Source organism: Halichondria panicea, chromosome 8 (genome assembly GCF_963675165.1).
Source record: "Halichondria panicea chromosome 8, odHalPani1.1, whole genome shotgun sequence".
Lineage (NCBI taxonomy): Eukaryota > Metazoa > Porifera > Demospongiae > Suberitida > Halichondriidae > Halichondria > Halichondria panicea.
This window is the reverse complement of record NC_087384.1, coordinates 2785586-2803681: the sequence shown is the minus strand read 5'-3', so window position 1 is coordinate 2803681 and position 18096 is coordinate 2785586. Positions and strand designations below refer to the sequence as shown.

At 40.1% G+C, this 18096-nt stretch overlaps 1 protein-coding gene across 1 annotated transcript; it reads left to right on the top strand.

The window, feature by feature from the left end:
- Positions 1-1329: 1329 nt before the first annotated feature.
- On the top strand, positions 1330-15484 carry LOC135339637 (titin-like). The gene is made up of 5 exons (XM_064535804.1): positions 1330-1350; positions 5781-5862; positions 5960-6040; positions 6140-6596; positions 10607-15484. The coding sequence occupies exons 2-5, from the start codon at positions 5814-5816 to the stop codon at positions 15270-15272; spliced, it is 5253 nt and encodes a 1750-aa protein (XP_064391874.1). The 5' UTR covers positions 1330-1350; positions 5781-5813; the 3' UTR covers positions 15273-15484.
- The last annotated feature ends 2612 nt before the right edge of the window (positions 15485-18096 follow it).

Here is an 18096-nt window from a genome sequence, read left to right as displayed (position 1 = left end):
CAAGTCGGTCTGTGTCAAGGATGAGCCCAGTAAGTCAAAATGGTTGTTTGGGTATTCCACTTTTGTTAATGTTAATCAAATTGGAAGAGCATGGCTCTATGGCAACTGTGTCTCCCCTACAGTGTTGTGAAGCTTGGGACATGCGACGATACTACACAAACCACAAATGTGCCCCACCCCCTGCTGGCACTCGTTTGTCCCCATGGATAGAGGGGGGCATGTCTACAGGTTCAACTCCCTCGTGGCCAATACCCATCAAAGCTGTGTCTATGCCAGTGGCACTGATGGCATGTAAGATGTTTGTTGCTCTACTGTGAGCAGGATGCCCAAAGTCTTCAGAATGTACTTGTCCTGTCCTATAGAATCAGGTTCACTATTAGAAATGACCATCACCCATTTTATATTTATATGCCTCGGTGCTCATGCGCAAGCGAGGTATACGTTTGTGTGTCTGTGTGTGTTATTTGTGGATTTGTAAAATAATGCTTCGTTCTCGAGTTATTGCCTTTTCAGAAGAGTACGTAGCAAAACTTGTTCACCGAGTGTTGCTACTCTACTTAGTAGTTAGCTCTGCACTAGAACGCTAGCTATTGGTAGTTACAAGAGTGAAAAGAAAGCTCTGATCCAGCCATTTATTTTAGACTTTAAGTTTGGCATCAATCGTTTTAACAACAATCATCGTCGATCATTACCCACTCTTTGAGTTTCCCTATGATTCCTCTGATGATTCCTGGACTCGGGATTTTTGCCTGCATGCAGCAAAATTAAAACTGTTCATCATGATATACATGTACACCCGCGGTGCTTTCATTTTATATTGCGCTGTGTTCTCCCAATCTAACTTTTGCATTCCATCTCCTATCACTACACAGCATCTACAAGTACAGTACAAGCACCCTGGGGCAGGTACCTGTGGATGGCTACAGTGGACATGACACAAGAGCTCCTCCATGTTCTACTCTAAGGCCTATCTCATGCAGTGGGGATGGATTGACTGGCTCCAGCTGCCTACATCTGGAAGGTGTGTGGGACTATATAGCTCTAAGAATCTGTCTACCTACCAGCTTCTGGCTAGTTGTAGTGTTACTGCACCAACATTTTTTAATCCAAGCTACTGTGCGTGCATGTGCCCTATGTAGTGGGTTCTTCTACCTACAGTCAAAAATAGCGGTCACAGAGAAAAAATTGAGTTGAGAGAGATTGTGCATGACTGTACTATTTAGATCATGGTAACAAAGTTATCATACCCCCCCCCCTCAGGTAAGGGACTCTCGGGTTCCCCCTATACTGCTCCAGGGTCACATCAAGGAGGTGACAGCTGTAGACTGGTGTCCCACGAACCTGGACAAGGTTCGTAGACACGCACTCACACTTACTCTTGGAGCCTTCTTAGAACCCTTTGCTAAGGACAAAACCATACTTACCTTTTACTGTGATCTATTAAAGCTAGGATTGTTTTAAACACATTTAATAGGCTACAATAATTATATTTCGGTGTGGTGTACGTAGCTTGCTACTGAAATGGTACGTGTTTTCCTTCTTGTTGTACATGTAGTCACATACTTCTGGTTACATGTACTACATGTTAGTAGTGTTAGTAGCTAATTGGTATATTGCTTGACAACCCGTCTCCAGTGATCAGTTATACATGTATATAGATGTGCATGTTGTACCTGCAAACTGTACACTTGTAACCACCGTTAAAGTGCAAGAATAGCACGACTCTGTGCAATATTGGTGTCCAGAGTACATACTCATTTTAGATGTTAATTCCTTCTCAGTACATGGACTTATCTAGAGCACTAAAGTTCAACCCTCGGCTGGTGGCATGATTATGAAGAAACCAGAAGAGTGATATAATGCAGAGCATGACTGAGCTGTCTAACATATAGCAACTCAGGAGCTTAAACCAGACAGGAGGCATGCTGAAACATTTGAGAACAGAGTTTTAGACATGCACTGTGGACTAGGATCAACAGCAAAGAAGCCTGGAGTGCCAGAGAAGTATGGCTCCTGGAGTAGGATCCCAGAGTCAGCTAACAGCAACAAACAATTCTAGCTTTTTATTGTAGTGACCCTTTTCCATTGTTCTTGGTACAGAATCGCTTCAGCTGTAAATATGTACCTCGAATAAAGGACGCCTGTAGCTAGAGGCCAACGTGCAAGTTCAAACAGCAGCAGTTTTTTTAGTATTAAAGACAATTGCTCAACCGTTTCCAGCCTGGGTTTTCTTTCCACGTTGGAGTAGACAGCTATTAGTAGTTATTATTATACGGGTACTAATTTTAGTAATTAACGCTAAATTAAGTACCCGCTATATAATAATAAACGCATTTTAAACCAGACAGGAGTATGAATCTCTTTAAAAAAAACTTTTTTTCTAATAAAAATGTACTTTTGAGAGTATGCTAAGCCCTTTTTTCATCTGTATCTGACTCCAAACTTTCCATTCAACCTTAAAACTCATACTTGTACATCTTTGGGCCAATGAATTTGCTACAAATCCGTCCCCTGAAAAATCTAAAACGCTAAAATTACTAAAGTAACTTTAAGTTCCCATAAACCGTATCTTTACTCACACAGAGCATTTGAAGGCTCAAAAAAGGATTCTAGAAGCACAATCATCCACTGAGACTCCCCCTAACAATCACACCCTCACTCCCTCCAGTACGAAACAGACTTGACTGTATTACTCAAAACCCGTGGAATCCGAAAACCGTGAGACAAAATCAGGAACTCTGAGAGACTCTCTTCAACTCAATTCACGAATTCAACCCACAATCTCCTCTGCAATGACCTACACAACTCAAATTTCGCCTCTACAACTAATTCAAAAGCAACCCCTAATCACGAAGACATGACAATAAGTAACATCGCTACCCCTACTAAACCAACGATTACTCCATCTAAAACAGACTCTAAGAACCTAGCTCCCCCAAACATTGCCACAAGAGATTCCGCCCACTCATGTCTCCGCCCTCAGTAGTTGTAAGAGGAAGCTCATGTTGTCGGCCAAACAGAGCACAAAGAAAGTGAAAAACTGAGCTCAACTTGTTGGCCATCACCAGCTGGCAGGAACTCTGGTTGTTAAGAGAACTGCATCGTAGCATATGTATGCCTTCTCTGTGTAGTTATTTCAAACCACAATTGTTCTGGTATCACATTGCAAACTGTTTGTTACATGATCTACATATTGAGGTATACTGAGGTACTGCATGTGCTCTGTTTCATTAACGATACCGTCAAGGTATTATTTACAAAACATCTGCAAATCTATATAGATCTATAATTATAGCTATAGTGTCACATAAAAGAGTTCACAAACTTGAGAGTACGTGCACGCATGCATGAGCATAATTATGCCATTTATAGTGTTATAGAGTCATTCATGCATAGGCCATAATAATCATAATAATTAGCATTTATAACTATAGAGTGGCCAGTATATTCTGTGTGTATATGTCAAGATTGTACCATGCACTGAATGCGACAAGACTACAAGAATAAAACAATCATGCATATGCAGAGAGAGCATTTCACTGAACTATATAGGTTGAACGATTTTTTCTTGTTCAGCACACATTGTACAAAACACAACATACACAACCACACATAGTGATAATTAAAAGCTGATCTGAGGGTTCTGTTCCGGCATCTCTATATAGTCCATGCATGGAGTGCTGTATTACGTGCACCTTCTCACAGTGCCTGTACATGGAGGCACACACACAGATTTAACATTAGATGTATAATGTATAATTGGCTCATGCATCGGTAGTGACGTAGGCCCGAACCCATGTGACACTCATGCATTTGTCCGTGCCACAACTATTACATACAAAATTATTATTATTAAAATTATGTGTGTGCACTTATAATGTGTACTGTAACATCGTTTACTCTGTCATTTACTTAACTTAATTAATTTGTACTGTAGCTACTGTATAGCGGGTAATTTTCGTGGGGTAAAATATTTATTATTTTCGTGGGCAAGCTGACCTCCACAAAATTTTAACGTAGGCGTGGCTTACCGGAACGTAGGAATGCAGCCACGAGACTAAACGAAATTTTACTCACGAATACCACCGTTTTTCGAGTTAAACGTATTTTTTACCCCACGAAAATTACCCGCTATACAATATATATATGGTTTCTGTTAGGAATGTTAAGTACTTCCTGTGGAGCAGAGCCTGACAATAGATTCTTTGTTGTAAAAAGGCCTGTGTGTCTCTCTTGTTGTTTAGTGTATATGTATGATCTTATAGTTGTTACAATTGATCTTGAGCTGACTCCGTTGCTATAGCTACTTCTAGCACTCAACTCTGCTAATAATGATTCTACCACAATAGGTTCAACGTCACTATCCTGAGCTGTACGAAACAAATGGGTAGTTCATTACTCGCTATATATGCGGTATATCCATAATGTCTGGTGCATGCACAGCAAACCACACAAGCAACTTGTGTCTTATAAAAGGGTGATGTACATACACTGAAAGGAATGCAATAAATCATGTTACACAGCTTCACTCATGCGCATGTTGGACTCAGTAGTGCCAATTGCCCTCGTGACCTGCGTCACTACTGAGGGGTAGATCTACATCGGTATTATTTTGGCTGAAGAATTAATCAAAGTGATGAAAGAGCTAGGGTACATCGATAAATCAGCATCAGGTTGGATCTCCATTAGAAACATAGAGCATGTGATAATTCATTAATGACCTTTTGACTGGTCGCACCTCCTCCGCACTGAATCGATGTAGCTAGGTGACATATTGATCATCATGACGACCACACCCAGTTTAATACTGAGAATTCTCAATGAGTCATGCAGGAAACAACACAAAAATAGATCCAGACTATCACCTAAGAACTGGAATAGCTACACTAGCTGTAGAGCATTGAAAAACAGTTGACTTTTTTTAGAATGATTCAAAATGTTTTGTGATTTCCCTCCCCCTCTATCAAAATTCCTGGATCCGCCCCTGTGTAATTCATCAATTACGGCAGTCTGTATCTTCTATGTCAGAAATTAGCATGAGCAGTAACCGACACATTTTGTTACAGTAAGTATACACTAGCTGTATGTGATGTGTGTGAACTCACGTTGTATTCATGCATGACAGTGCAAGAGGTGAAGGTCCACCTAGTCGTTCTCGTCCCCTTAGGGGAAAAGTGTTGGCTGTGAGACTGTCGGAGGCCTAGGGTTCACATCAAGGTGCTCCTTCAGAGATACCATGGCCAGCCACTGGGGGGGGGGGGGCAGTGGCTGTGAGTGTACTTTTTATTATAACAAAACACTGTGTGTAACAGTAGAACCTCGATTTTATCCCGCTAGGAGAATTTCTCACGACAGGTCATTTCAACGAAATAGGCACGTCACTGCTGTTTTTCAATTAAGTGGGTGGATCGAGGCGTGGTTTATCCATTCTCTTATCTGGCATATTCCATGATATTCAGATCCCTCTGGAACCACCGAAGTGTCCGGATAATCGAGGTTCTACTACATGATGCAGGCCGTCTCTTGCAGCATGCACAATTTGTAAAAACGACCATGTGTGGACTGCATGCATTGCAGTACACAATGCAAGCTGTCGCTCCCACACGTGCGCAGTTTGCATTGTTCAAAAACAATATAGCTACATGTATAATGATGTGAACTGCAGTTAGCTAAAATTGGCATTTGGAGTACACAACACATCACCTCATAAGAGAGTGAGTACTATAGAGCTGCCCAATATGCTACATGAATAGATCATATGACCTCATGCAATTCTCTAGAATTATAGCTGCTGCAAAGTGCATACATGCACCATGGCATCCAACACAGAGTGTACTATAGAAATGGACAAGCTAAATCAAGGTAAGCGGTATGTTTAGGCATAGAATACATTCAGGTGTGAAAACATTCCTTGTGAAATAGCCACTATCTAAGTCACAAACTTATTTTAATTGTACAGGGGCACAAACTGACAGTGATGAGAAAAGTGACAGAACGCATCAAGAGGCTGATAATAAAACTCCAGAGCTAACACAAAAAGGTAGACTATAAGTCTAAAAATTACCAACCTTGCATACCAGGAAGTACACCCTGCAAAATTATGTTGATATATATTCTTTACTGCATTTTTTTGTTTTAGACTACCCTAAACAACGGAAATTGGCAGAAGAAAAACTTGATCCATCTATACCACTCGTCACACATAGTCAACATAGCAAATCAATCATCGTAAACCAGGAAGCTATGAGACTTTTACGCACTATTATAAAACCAGTTGCTGTTCTGGGCATATGTGGCCCTTATAGAACCGGAAAGTCGTACTTCTTGTCACAAGTACTAGGTGGAGATGATTTCACAGTGAGCCACTCCAGGGATCCCTGCACTAGAGGAATCTGGATGTCCACAAATGTATTAGAATTCGATGACCACGTCCTAATACTACTCGATACAGAGGGTACAGACGCTGCTCAGGAAAGTGAGAGCTCCTCCAGAGAGGAAGTGATGAGTATCCTCATTCTTGTCACCCTACTGAGCTCTTGTTTGATATACAATACCAAGGGCGGAGCATTTAAAGAATCAGATATCCAGCAAATGAGGTATGACATCTATTTTATTGCGGTGTGAGATAATTATGCAGTCCATTTCATCAGTAGTAAAGTGCTGACCGAGTCAGCAATGAACCCCACCCACCATAGCCTCGAATCCAGGCCGATAAAAATACGGCCTGGTATCTATTGCATGTGTAATTAATCATAGGCGTGGTCCATACACGCCCACGTACTATCTACTATGTAATTGTACATTGTACAACAATGTTACAATCATTATTTTTACTACTTGTTTTACTCGTATACAGGTTTACTGTTTAATTGTTTGTGCTTTGTGCTTTCATCTACTATGTATACCGTATAGCAGGTATATTTCGAGGGTATAAATTTTCGCAGATTTTATTTTCGTGGTCTGAGTTCCAGCCTTCTGGCGCATGCGCACATCAACATACAGCTGTACCTCCACACCGTTAGCCTGTATAAAATAATAGAATCGGTGAGGCACTATGTCCTCCACCTCTAGCGGAACGTTTGCTGTGCAGGCCATGGTCAGGGGATACCACCAATATGTACAAAACAATCTGGGCTATACCGGCGTTCTTGTCTCTTGTGATTCCTTTTTTCTTTCCTCTTAATATCGATAGGTGTGATCAATTATACTGAACACTGAACACGCCTACTAATCATAAATTTTTGTGGGTATAAATTTTGCGGTATATAGGCTCAATCCGCGAAAACCGCAAAACATTTATACCCTCGAATATACGCGCTATACGTATACGGTATGAAGCTTTATAGCCTTAGCTAGCTGTGGCACTCTATGGTGTTGTCGAGAAGGATTGCACACTAGTTTGAAACCAGACAAGGCTCTCATCTACCTCTATGATGGTTGGATGGTCGTGATGTTTTGCACTTGGTTTCTGTACAAATGAGAGCTTCTTCTGGCTTCAGACTAGTATGCAAGCCTTCTCGACAACACCATAGAGGGCCACAGCTAGCCAGCAAGTCTTCTCGACAATGCAATAGAGAGCATAAGCCACAGCTTCACAGGAGACAAGTATTTGTTAAAATTAATACGGAAAGAAACTAGTAAACAAACTAGTTTACAGTATAATTTTACAAAGGTTTACTAAAGTATAACGAGTTACCCAGATTCTGGGTAACTCAGTTCGCGCATGTGCACTATCACCCATGCAATAGAGACCAGGCCGTATTTTAATCGGCCTGGTCTCGAGGCTACACCCACCATAGCTTTCTGGGGTACCGGGTGGGTGGGGCTCATTGCTGACTCGGCATTTTACTTTCGGCAAGCACACTCCTAGCGAACTACTCTAGCTCAGCTTTGTAAGATTTACTGACTCTGCAATTGTTCCACCATCAGGAGCGTAGCCAGGAATTTCCGGAAGAGGGGGCAAAACTTATCAGCTGCGCAGGGCCAAAATTTCGACCAGAAGCCACGCCTCTTAATTATGACATCATAATTGACTTCTCAATTATTTGGGTGTGGCTAGTTGGGCATGGCCTGACCGTCTCCCTGACGGGAGGTCGGGTTGCAAGCCTATCTGGGATTTGTTTTGCAGCATTATGTAACACTGCCATGAATATTCTTCTTCTCAAGTGGGTGTTAACGGACATGATGACACGGATAAACCACAGTATACTGCATGCGGCTTCGCAACTAGATGCAAACGGAAGTGTAACCAAGCACGTGAAAAATGCTGCAATCTGATAGGGCGCCACTATAGTGGCGCTAGAATAAATCCCAGATAGGCTTGCAACCCGACCTCCCGTCAGGAGACAGTCGAGCCACACCCAACTAGGGTGTGGCCTGATGTTTTAGAAGAAGCTACATGTAGTCATAGCCTCGACCCCAGGCCAATCCGTCTCCAATTGAACGCTAGGTCACTACATGTAGTCATAGATAGTAAAGGATGTAGTTTAGAACAAGAACTGTCTATATAGATAGATAGATAGATAGATAGATTTTCATTTGAATAGGAATGCTGCATCCACCATAACGGTAGGTTTTCATGCAGGTCCTATATAACAATTATAAAAACATAAAAATAAAAAAACATGTTTCTAGGATGTTTATAGAGTTTTCAGGGAGGTTTTAAACGACTTGGTAGTGGGGCATAATGAAGTTAGCGGGAGACGGTTGTAGTGCAGAGCACCTGAGTATTCAAAACTCCTTCTGTAATGTTCGGATTTTGGCTGGCCTAGGTGGATGTTTCCTGATCCAGTCTTCCTAATTTGTCACTGTACAGTGATGAATTGAGCTTGAACTGTTTGTCAGGTAGGGAGGGGCAAGGTTCAGCAGACATTTGTGCACTTGGGTGAGCATGAACCTTTGATGCCTTTCGTGGAGGGTGGTCCAGCCAAGTTGGTCCCTGAGGGGATAGATTTAGACCAGAATAGCGTTTAGAGACTAAATCGTTTTACTTGCTTGCTTACTAGCTAGCTAACTGCAGCAAGATTCGGAAGAAAGGGAGTGCTCAGCAAGATAATCAGCTACACTAACCTGAGCTGAGTAGTAGAGATCTCCAGAAAAAGGGAAGACATTTGCCCTCTTTGCCACCCCTTGGCTACGCCACTGACCATGTACTGTACTCTATCTATAGATTGAGCCCAGTGTGTGACTCTGAAATTGTTCCACCATGTACTGTACTCAGTATGTGTTAGCTGTGTAGTTTTGGCAAAAACGGAAATGATTACACTCGCCGAAAATCGAATTATTGGACAGTTTTTTTCTAGTGATCACATGCAGCTCCGACTGGATTCGACTTGGCCCATCCAAATGTTCACTGATTAGTAGTCCCATAGCCACCTATTGGTGAGTGCAGTTAGTTAGAATCAACTCTCGTTTTGTTCGTGCATTATCACCTGGCGATTATTGACGTCTGACGAAATTCGGTATTTTGAATTCATGCTTTTGAGCGCGAAAAATTTGTCCACCCTTTTTTCTCAATGCCTTGCGTGTACGCAACTCCCTACACACATGCATAATTATACATTAGATTTCGTAAAAATGCATAGTTATACTACGATAAAAATATACTGTATATAGCATGCTTACTTATATATAGTAGTTTATACTATGCACTTAATTAATTAAGGCACAAGTGTTTCCTGATGAAAGTTTATATACCATGGTTCTACTCTGCATAAATTGTACATTCCTCAGTACCACATGCATGGATGCACTTTAAACTACGTGGTATAGCTGTTGCCTATAATATCAAAGAAACAATGCATGGTGCCTATAATTATTATAGCTATAATATCACGTTCAGGGGCGTAACTAGAAAATTTACGGGAAGGAGACAACCTCCCCCGCAAATTGTTTGCCCGGAAACTACACCCACTAATTATCGCGTAGAAAAGCATGCAAATGGCAGAAAACTGCTATTTACCTGTTCTCCTTCTCTTTTTTTCATCAACAAGACAGTGATAGAGCTCATTTCTGCTCATTCTGTATAGTATTACCTAGTTAGCTAAGAAGTTAGCTAGCCAGAGCTATTAAAAGCTAGTGAGGTGAGTCACATGAAACTTGTAGTACAGGAGGTAAGGGCCTCCTCTGCCTCATTGCTAGTTACGCCCCTGACGTTATCAAAGTAACAAGTGTGTATAGTTCCACTTCTGTTACTTGGCCATGCATGTATACAGCCACGAGGCATATTAATTTGGTTGTCGTGATAAAAACACTCACTCCCAGGCTGGAACGCTATAGCTTCAAAAGTATTGTTTCAGACCTAGCGTTCCATTAGAAAAATTGGCCAGGTATAGCAATGCTTAAAATTATAGTATGCCATGCACGCATGCTATAATTTTAAGCCTTGCTAGCCTAATAAAACACAAAATTATAAATATTCATGTGCATGAGTATGACAATCCTCGTGTGGTATGTAATATACGGGCAGCTTGCCCTTAATTGGGGCAGCCGTCAGGCTTGCATGTGTGTGTATATTTCATGGTTATAATAGCAAATCTGCTGGTATGCAATAACACTTACAGACAGACTATAGTATTTATATACGTATATAATTATACCATTACAGCTGCTTTGCGAAGATATCTCAATCATTTTTGATAAGCGAATCTCTCAAACACGATGACTTGCATGAGAGCTATCTCAAGAAACACTTTCCAAACTTTCTATGGTTGATGAGAGATTCTGATCTTAAATGTAAACATGACAATGGTGAAGAAATGTCAGTTACTGACTATGTCCTCCAAAAAATCTTAGTGACAAACAATAGAGGTGATAAACCACTAAGCACGAGAGACAGAGCTGTCAGGAGTGTGCGAGCAATATTCCCACAAATCGAGTGCCTGGATATTCCCTCACCAGGTGCAGGTATTTCTAATCCGGACAAAAAGCACCTCATTGACCCAGACTTTCACACGAGTATAGACTCTGCTAAGAAACATGTTGTCAGCAACACGCCAGTGAAGCTAGGTTTCAATGCATCTACAGTTATGAATGGACCAATGTTGGCTGCTTTACTTGATGAGTATGTGGAAGCTCTCAACAAACCAGGCACTGTTCCAAACCTCGAGGTTAGCTACCAGAAGGTAGTTGAAATAACACTAACAGAAACAACAATTGACCTAGCCGAAAAGTACCACAAGCAAATGAGCGAATTTTTAGACCTAATGCTCCCTCTAGAAGAAGGAGACATTGAAGCTCTTAAACATACACATTCTGTGCTACTTGAAAAAAGTCTAAAAGATACCTTAAAGATGCCTAGTGATCCAACCGCAACTGTGAATAATACAGACACACTGTTTGAAGTACATGAAAGGGTTTACACAAATATATTGAGTGAATTCACAATTGAGTTACACAGACTGATTCCAGAAGCAGCAGACACAGATGAAATACTTCAAAAGGACGAACAAACAAGAAAGAGGCGATTGCTAAAGAAATTTGAGAAACTGATCATTAAAATAGACCAGAGTAATGTATTGGGAGGATACATATCTCATGTCACACAGCTCAATACAGAGAAATCTGAAGACTCTTGTAAGAATGTTTTTGAAAAAATCTATAAGCACCAAATACAAACAGGAGCACCAGAACGAGAAGTACTTAAAGAAAAGTACTACGGGCAAGCAGTTGGACCAGCCAAGAACAAAGTGTTTGATGACATGATTTCTCAAATTCCGGGACCTCCACAAAATGTAACTATGAAATTAGAAACACAAATTTTATCTTGGGAGAAGCCACTAGTAAACGCTGATGCTGTCAACTACTATTATGTTGAATGGTACAGAGAAGGAAAGGACTTTACTAAACGAGAAGTTAAAACGGCTCACACTATAACTCAATTTAAACTTAAAAAGCTTAAGCCTAAAACTAACTACATCATTAAAGTCAAAGGATTTAATGATCATAAAAATAGATATGGTGAATACAGTACTGTTTTTAAATGCCTGACAAAAGCTGGAAAACCTGAAAAACCGAAGATGGTTAAAGTAAGTCCACAAACAGAAGAAACAGTCAAGCTTACGATTACAATGTTGTCAGAAGCAGAACAAAACGGAAGTCCAGTCACGGACATCATTATCAGCAGACGAAGTGACAAAGATCCTAATTGGGAATCTGAAACTTTAACTGTAGCAGATCCTTTTCAGAGAGAATTTCAGATTCAGGATGTTCACATACACTGTAAAAACAATGAGGATACATGGTGGTTTCGAGTTCAATTTAAGAATGAAGCTGGAAAAAGTGAACTGAGTGACAGTGCCCAGCTGGAAATAGCCGATATGATACCAGGAAAGCCAGAGAATATCAAAACCATTGCTAAGGCAAGACAAATTCAAGTGGATTGGGATCCTCCATTAAGTAACCCAGGAGCGGTAAACAGCTATCAAATTCAATATTGGGAAAAAGGAGATGATCAAGAACCGATTCCAATCAAGTCAGTGAGAAAGAAAGTCAGTCACACTGACAGATCTCTGCAACTAACTTCACTAAGTCCATACACAGAATACACCATCCGAGTTTATGCTAGAAACGACAAGAACAGGGCAGTCAGTGAATATTGTACTAAAGATGTCCAGACACTAGCCGACATTCCAGACAAACCACACCCACCAACTGTCAGGGTGACCTTAGCCAGCAAAGCACAGATAACATTCGACCGACAAAAGCCAAACGAAGAAAATGGGAAGCCAGTCAACAAGATAGCTATTGAGCGACAAATTAAAAGAAACGAACAAACCGGAGAGTGGACTGTAGTGGAAAATCATTCCCTCGAAAATTCAACTGAGAGTGATATCACTTTGCCAGTTGAATTAATCAACCTCACTGAACCTTTAATTAGCTGCTATCGTATTGTAACTATTAATTCAATTGGAAGAAGTGAACCAAGCCAAGCGGTAGAGGTATATCCTGAAAATGTAATCCCCGGATCACCAGAAGAGCTTAGTTCAACTCCAACAAATAATTCTATAACCATTTCTTGGAAAAAACCAGAAATTAACCCACTAGCAGCTAAGCAGTACCAGATACAGTACAAAGAAGAAGTGAAGGAAACATGGACTTCAGAAAAAGCAAATACAGACACATTTTCATGTTCTGTATCTGAACTTCGGCCCAACACTAAATACAATTTCATTGTACAAGCTCTAAACGGAACTCTAATGTCAGAGGAAGCTACTTTAAATGTATGCACACCACCCTCTGTACCACCAAGGCCAGCACCACCAATTTTGATTCCAAGAGGAAGAGAATTCATATTGAAGGCTTATCTACCCCTACTTAAAGAAAGTGGGAGAGAAACTACAGAGCTTCATGTTAACTATTACAACTATGATAGAGATTCAAAAGTATCAATGGACTACAAAATTGAGCATATAACATCGGTAGAGGACAATACCCACGAGCAGCAAATACAAGTCAATATCGATGAGACATGCTGGATAAGTATTTGTCTTAGCAATGAGGTAGGAAAAAGTCAAGAAAGTGACTTAGCTGGTATAGCTCATGGTGGGGTGACTCCTGGTGAGCCTGATAAATTAGAATGCACACCAGAAGCTCAAAATGTCAAGCTATCATGGAATGTACCAAAACTAAATGGAAATGCAGCTAAATACTATGACATTCTTACTAAAGACAAAGAAGATCAAGAGTGGACAATACTAGAAAAGGTATCAGTACATCAAAAAAGGTTTAACAAAACTCTTTCTTTTGAAGCCAAAATAAATGGTCTTAATCCATTCACAACTTATCATTTTGGAGTTCAAGGTGTGAATAACACAACAATAAATATCTGTGAAGGAGATATAGCCGAATTAGAGACTAAAACGAAGAAAGCCCCCCCAGACAAACCTCTTCAGCCAAATGTTAAGCCTATTATGGGAGAACCATTGCTTGCTGAACTAGAGCTCAAAATGTTAACAAACAAGCAAATGAACGGAAGTCCCGTACACAGTGTCATTATTGAATGTGAGTACAATAAGGAAACGAAATGTTCCGAAGTTCTATTAATAGCCGAGCAACAGGTAGAAAACACAAATTCAAAGGTTACGATTGATTTACCTAATCTACGAGATACAAACATCCAAACTTACCTATTCCGGATCACACTGAAAAATGGAGAAGGGAATAGCCCTCCAAGTGATGCATTCCTAATGTCAGTTTCAGAACTACAACCAGGACCACCAAAGAACATAAATATCCCAGAAATCACAGCTCACACGTTGCAAGTTAAATGGGAGGAGCCTGCTATCCATCCAGCACTTGTTACACACTATGACATAGAGATCAGACACAGTGAAAGAATTTCTATTAGTGTCAAGAGTAACGTAAAAGAATATACATTCACTAATTTGCGTTCAAACCAACAGTACTGTATCAAAGTTATTGCCGTAGCTAAAAAAAACAGCGAACCAATACAAATGAGTCCGAGTACATCCAAAATATTCCCAGGTGCCCCTTTATCACTTTTTATTGACAAAATAAGCAGCAACAGCGTCAAGGTTCGATGGAGAAAGCCAAATAGAAAACCTGAAGAGGTACATTTTTATACAGTCAGATTAAGAGAAGGCAATTACAATACGGCTCTAAAAAATATTGCAGAAACTAGAATTCCCAAGGTGATACAAGTGCGACGTACCAAGGGAAATTCAACCGTTTTTGAGAATCTGTATCCATTTACAACTTACACAGTTAGTGTAGGCTCATACAATGACAACAAAAAAAGACAAGAGGACGCTACAGAATATACAGTGTTTAAAACCAAGATGAGTGCTGGTGCTAAATTCGCAGCAGAACTTTTTACAGCACCCACGATATTTGGTCCAGGTGCTATAGCATATGCACAAAGAACTGATGAAAACATATATCAATCAGATGATGAATTCAAAGCCGACCCAGGCTTATACCCAAGTGTCCCAGAGGAACTCAAATGGGAATTGAACGGATTTAACAAAATAAAAGTTGATTGGGAGCTACCGACACAAAACTCAGAAGAAGTACATCACTTTAAAGTCCAAGTATCAGAGGAAGGTAATGAGGAGATGCTTCACGACATTGAAAGCTATGGAACAAGTGAAACATTTAAACTTGCTGACACCACAAAAACCTACGAAGTTAGAGTGACTTCATTCAATTTTTACGGAGAAAAACAACCAGTTGGCACAGCCACAAACACTTTAGTTATACGAGCAGATCATTTACACACACAAGCATTGCAAGAAGAAATATCATCACTTTAGATCAATTGTACATCACACAGTATTGAATACACCTTTTTGTTTTTGTATAAGAATTTCACTGTATATCGAATAACTTGTAGGTTTTATTTAAGTGTACATCCTTGTATCAAGTAGCAGAGACTATAATCACTTTTTTGAATGCCATGCACTTTTGTAAGATTGTATTTTCTACAAGGAGAGCGAAAATGGTGTTTAATCATGTTTGCCATAAATATTGCAATCTGATCGGCTAAAGGTAGTGTTCTATCTAACTTAGAAAATCATGTACTTACTTAGAAAATCATGTGCTTACTTAGCTAGATGCTCATGGTTGCTATGATCTAAGACACTGTTTATAGGAAGTTTCCACATGATTTAGAAGTCCTCAGGGCTAGTAGAACCCTCACTACGTTCGGGATATTACAACCAGCCCTTTGGGCTCTAAATCATGTAGAAACTTCCTAAATAGTGTCAACTATTATATAGACCTATCAGGCTTTAAGACGATCTACAGTATACATACAACTATATCGCACACAGTAACCATGCAGGAGACAATACAAAGTTGTTGCCTATCAACAGAGAACAAGATTGGTTCTACTCACCTGGTGCCTTGTCGCCGTTGCAGTAGATCCTCAGGCAGATGTTTTTGTTCACTCTCAGGTGCTTAAACTTGTGGGTTACAGGGGTAGAGCACACGCTGAGGGCATGGTAACACTCAACATAAATAAAATGATTTTCACATAATTATACACAATATTAGTGCTTATCACAAATGGTGCATTCTGATTGGTCACTGAGATACTCCATTATTTCACATAGAGACCAGATGTCTTTTATGCACATGAACATTAACCTATACAAGCCTTGCACTTGACCGGATGATTATTTATACCACATTTACGTCACCACTTCATTGGTCAACAGCTGTTGGACAATTAGCTACATAGAAGAATAACATACAGACCCAGGCATTTTTTCGAAGTGTGAAGTGAAAATAAGCAAACAGAAAGGAGGCCATGCTTGACGGTACTAAGATGGTACTAAGATACTAAAGCGACAACAAAATCACGGAAGCTGCTCTACAACAAGATGGCTAAGCCTCCGTAAGTCAATAGGCGTGGTCATATACATTTTTTCCAAGACGAGCTTGCAATTGCAGCAAGGGACGTCGAACACATTGGACCTAGGAAGCTCCTGAGCATCTGTAGGACGACGTGTTGCTAAATTAGTTCTTTGAGGGCTACAAAATCCGACATATATAATTATAGTCTCGCTCTTTTGCAGTATGCATTGTGCATTGAATTTTTGTTAGGGGGAGATCCTTTTATAGTGCTACGGTCATGTGGTATAAGTCAGATATACCACACCTACTCAGAGGATAATTTATGAGTGCATAATTATATCCTCCTCATATAGGTGTGGTAATCCTATACAAAAAAAGCTCTAGTATAGCTACAGTCGGATGCATGGTGCTACTATATAGGCCACATGTTGTAGCCATGCATCAAAGCGGCTATATAGTGGAGCAACGCACAAACGGTCTCCTACAGATGCTCAGGAGCTTTCTTAGTACAAAGGCTATGCGTTCGACGTCCTTTGCAAGCTCTTCTCTTCAAGCTCGCACACTAGCTAGACTATGCCTATCAATCTTTTGCTTTGCGTTGCATGCATATGCATTGTCATATGGGGTATACGTTGCTTGCTTAGAATTGCCTATTATATATGTCAAATGTCACTTTCGATCATCTCTGAGCTAGATTTAGTACAGCACCTAATATAATTATATTATATATTAGTCTCTGTCAAGAATGCAATGGAGGGCTGTAACAAATATATATCTTCATTAACTCTCAATCTGCATGTTACACAGTTAGACTCACTGATCTTTAGTGATTTGGTGAATTGGGATCAACTTCTCTTACCTGATAGATAACTCTAGACTGACTCAGTCTGGGACCATCGCGCATCATATCTCAATACGACAAACTGGGTCAGCAGGTTCTGTGAGAAATGTGCATGTACACGTATAAGTAGGAGTTCACTTACTCATAATAATAGTTTGTTAAAGTACTCAATAATTTACTTAACAACAAAATTAAAGGTCTTAGAGGTTAACGATAAGGGAAGGGTGTGGTTTTGTCACAAAAGGAAATTAACAGCTGCATGGAGTTTGTCCGCGGAAAAAATTATTTGTTTTAGAAATTGGCCGTTAATTATGTATGTCAGTGAAACTATAGCTCCTCTTAAATTCTCACTCCTCACTATAGCCTCCTTCACAGGCCTGAGGAAGTGAACTGCACAACATGCATGCAGATACTGTCCAATTTCTAAGTCAATTGATGACCTCTGCGGACCTATGGAAAAAATGTTAACAAGTGCACACGATATGCATGCACATTGCATGACTTAAAACAGTGTTTGCATGCAGAAAAGACCTCCTTCATTCCAACCACATGCAACAGTCACCATAATATAAAATTATTATCAACGTATATCAATTTGAGACACCCTCTCATTTGTATAGAATTAGTTTTAACCTCTCAAATGACTGTTCCCTTGAACTCACTTGAAGACGTGGGTTCGGATCATGCATGCGTGCTTGCTATAGTTTACTGAATAGCTTCTTTAGCCACTTTGGTTTGTCTGGTAGGTTTAAGTTATAGAAACAATTTTTAGTGTAAGTGTATCTCTGATACACTTACACTAAAAATTGTTTCAAATTTTACTATAACTTTAGCATGCAACACTGGGGCTACTGAGATAATCACAATGCAAATATCTGATCAATACTTGCAAGGATAGGATACTGATCTCTTCCCTAGTCTCCAGAACAGTTCAGTCT